This window comes from Ipomoea triloba, chromosome 9 (genome assembly GCF_003576645.1).
Source record: "Ipomoea triloba cultivar NCNSP0323 chromosome 9, ASM357664v1".
In the NCBI taxonomy this organism is placed as follows: domain Eukaryota; kingdom Viridiplantae; phylum Streptophyta; class Magnoliopsida; order Solanales; family Convolvulaceae; genus Ipomoea; species Ipomoea triloba.
Genome location: NC_044924.1, coordinates 8184529 through 8186005, shown reverse-complemented (window position 1 = coordinate 8186005; position 1477 = coordinate 8184529). Strand labels below are relative to the sequence as shown.

The window sequence follows — 1477 nt, the reverse complement described above, 5'->3', positions numbered from 1 at the left end:
TTTTCCCTAAAATAAAATAAAAATATAACTAGTACACTTGATCACTACTCTCTGGTGATGTGAGAAATGAAAGAATCCATTTCCAAGCGAGTAGCACCTCCATCCATCACTGAAAGCTTGACGTCGCGGCTTAGTTCTTCTGCTCTTCTTCTCATCTCATCTCCTTCCCTTGAACCCATTAATCTCTTAACAGCATCTGCAATTCTGTGTGAGCTAACCATTTCCTGGCTGCTACAATCGTCAACTTCTACACCCATTTTCAGCACCTTGGTGATTAGCATGGCGTTCCTGGGCTGCTCAGAGTGCATAGGCCACGCCGCTATGGGCACTCCCATTGAAATGCTTTCCATACACGAATTCCATCCGCAGTGACTCATAAACCCACCCGTTGATGGGTGGGCCAGAATTTCCAGTTGCGGGGCCCAATCTCTCACCACCATTCCCTTGCCTTTCATTCCTTCTTCGTATCCTTCAGGCAGCTCGGCTCTCCTTGCTTCTCCCACGAAAACGTCTCCTTTATCTGCCTCTCTAAGTACCCAAATGAACTTCTGCTCGCTCTCTGCTAGCCCAATCGCGATCTCATTGATCTGTTCCTCAGATAGTGAAGTTGAAGACCCGAACGAAACGAAAATCACAGAATTCTGTTCTTGTTTGTCGAGCCAGGCCAGGCATTTGTGGCGCATACCGGAATCTTTATTCTCCGGTAGGGTTACCGGATTGAACGGTCCAATAGCCCATTGCTGGCTTGCTCTGAGTATGGGTTCTTTAGCAAGCAAGTCGAGGAATGGTCCTTCAATCATCCTGCAAGAATTGAAAAGGGCTCCGGAATTGAACTTCAAGGCTTCATTTTGAAGGTTCCCGTATTCAACCAGCTCCGGAGGCATACAAGCATCAAGATTCGGAAGATCTTTCAGTACTTGAGCTTCCGGCGGGAGAGGCGGCTTCTGCATAATTTCCCAGATGAAGGAGTACATAGAGAAAGCCGAAGCGCTATGGAAGGCGTAAGACTCCGCGTTTTGTATGGAAGGAATGTCTTGAACATTCCAAGACATCAAATAATCATAAATCACAACCACTCTCCTTGTGTTTCTGGAGAGATTTGAGAGGAAGTCGCGGAGGGGGTCACGGAGGAGCAAGGCGGCGTGGAAGGACGGCGCTAGCTGGGAGGGTGACTTGGTTTTGGTGTGTGGGTCAGGGGATTGGAAAGAGGGTGTTGGGAATTCATGGAAATGAAGATTGGAAAGGGAGAGAGGATCCCATCCTTGGAGCCGGAGCTTGGCCTGGCGGAGATGAGTGGCGGCTCCGGTGTAATAAACGGGTATGTTGTAGGAAGAGATAAGGCGGGAGAGGTGGAGGAGCTGGTTGAGATGGCCCTGTGCCGGCAAAGGCACCATCACTACCACAACCTCTGCTCCTATGCCGCCATTTCGGCTACTCTGCTCTTCCATCTTCAAAGATTTGGTTTTGCTCTAACAAG

The 1477-nt window shown here is 49.0% G+C and overlaps 1 protein-coding gene across 1 annotated transcript; it reads right to left on the bottom strand.

Moving 5' to 3' along the window:
• LOC116028756 (zeatin O-glucosyltransferase-like) lies at positions 1–1477 on the bottom strand. Its single transcript, XM_031270571.1, has one exon. The coding sequence runs from the start codon at positions 1446–1448 to the stop codon at positions 45–47; it is 1404 nt and encodes a 467-aa protein (XP_031126431.1). The 5' UTR covers positions 1449–1477; the 3' UTR covers positions 1–44.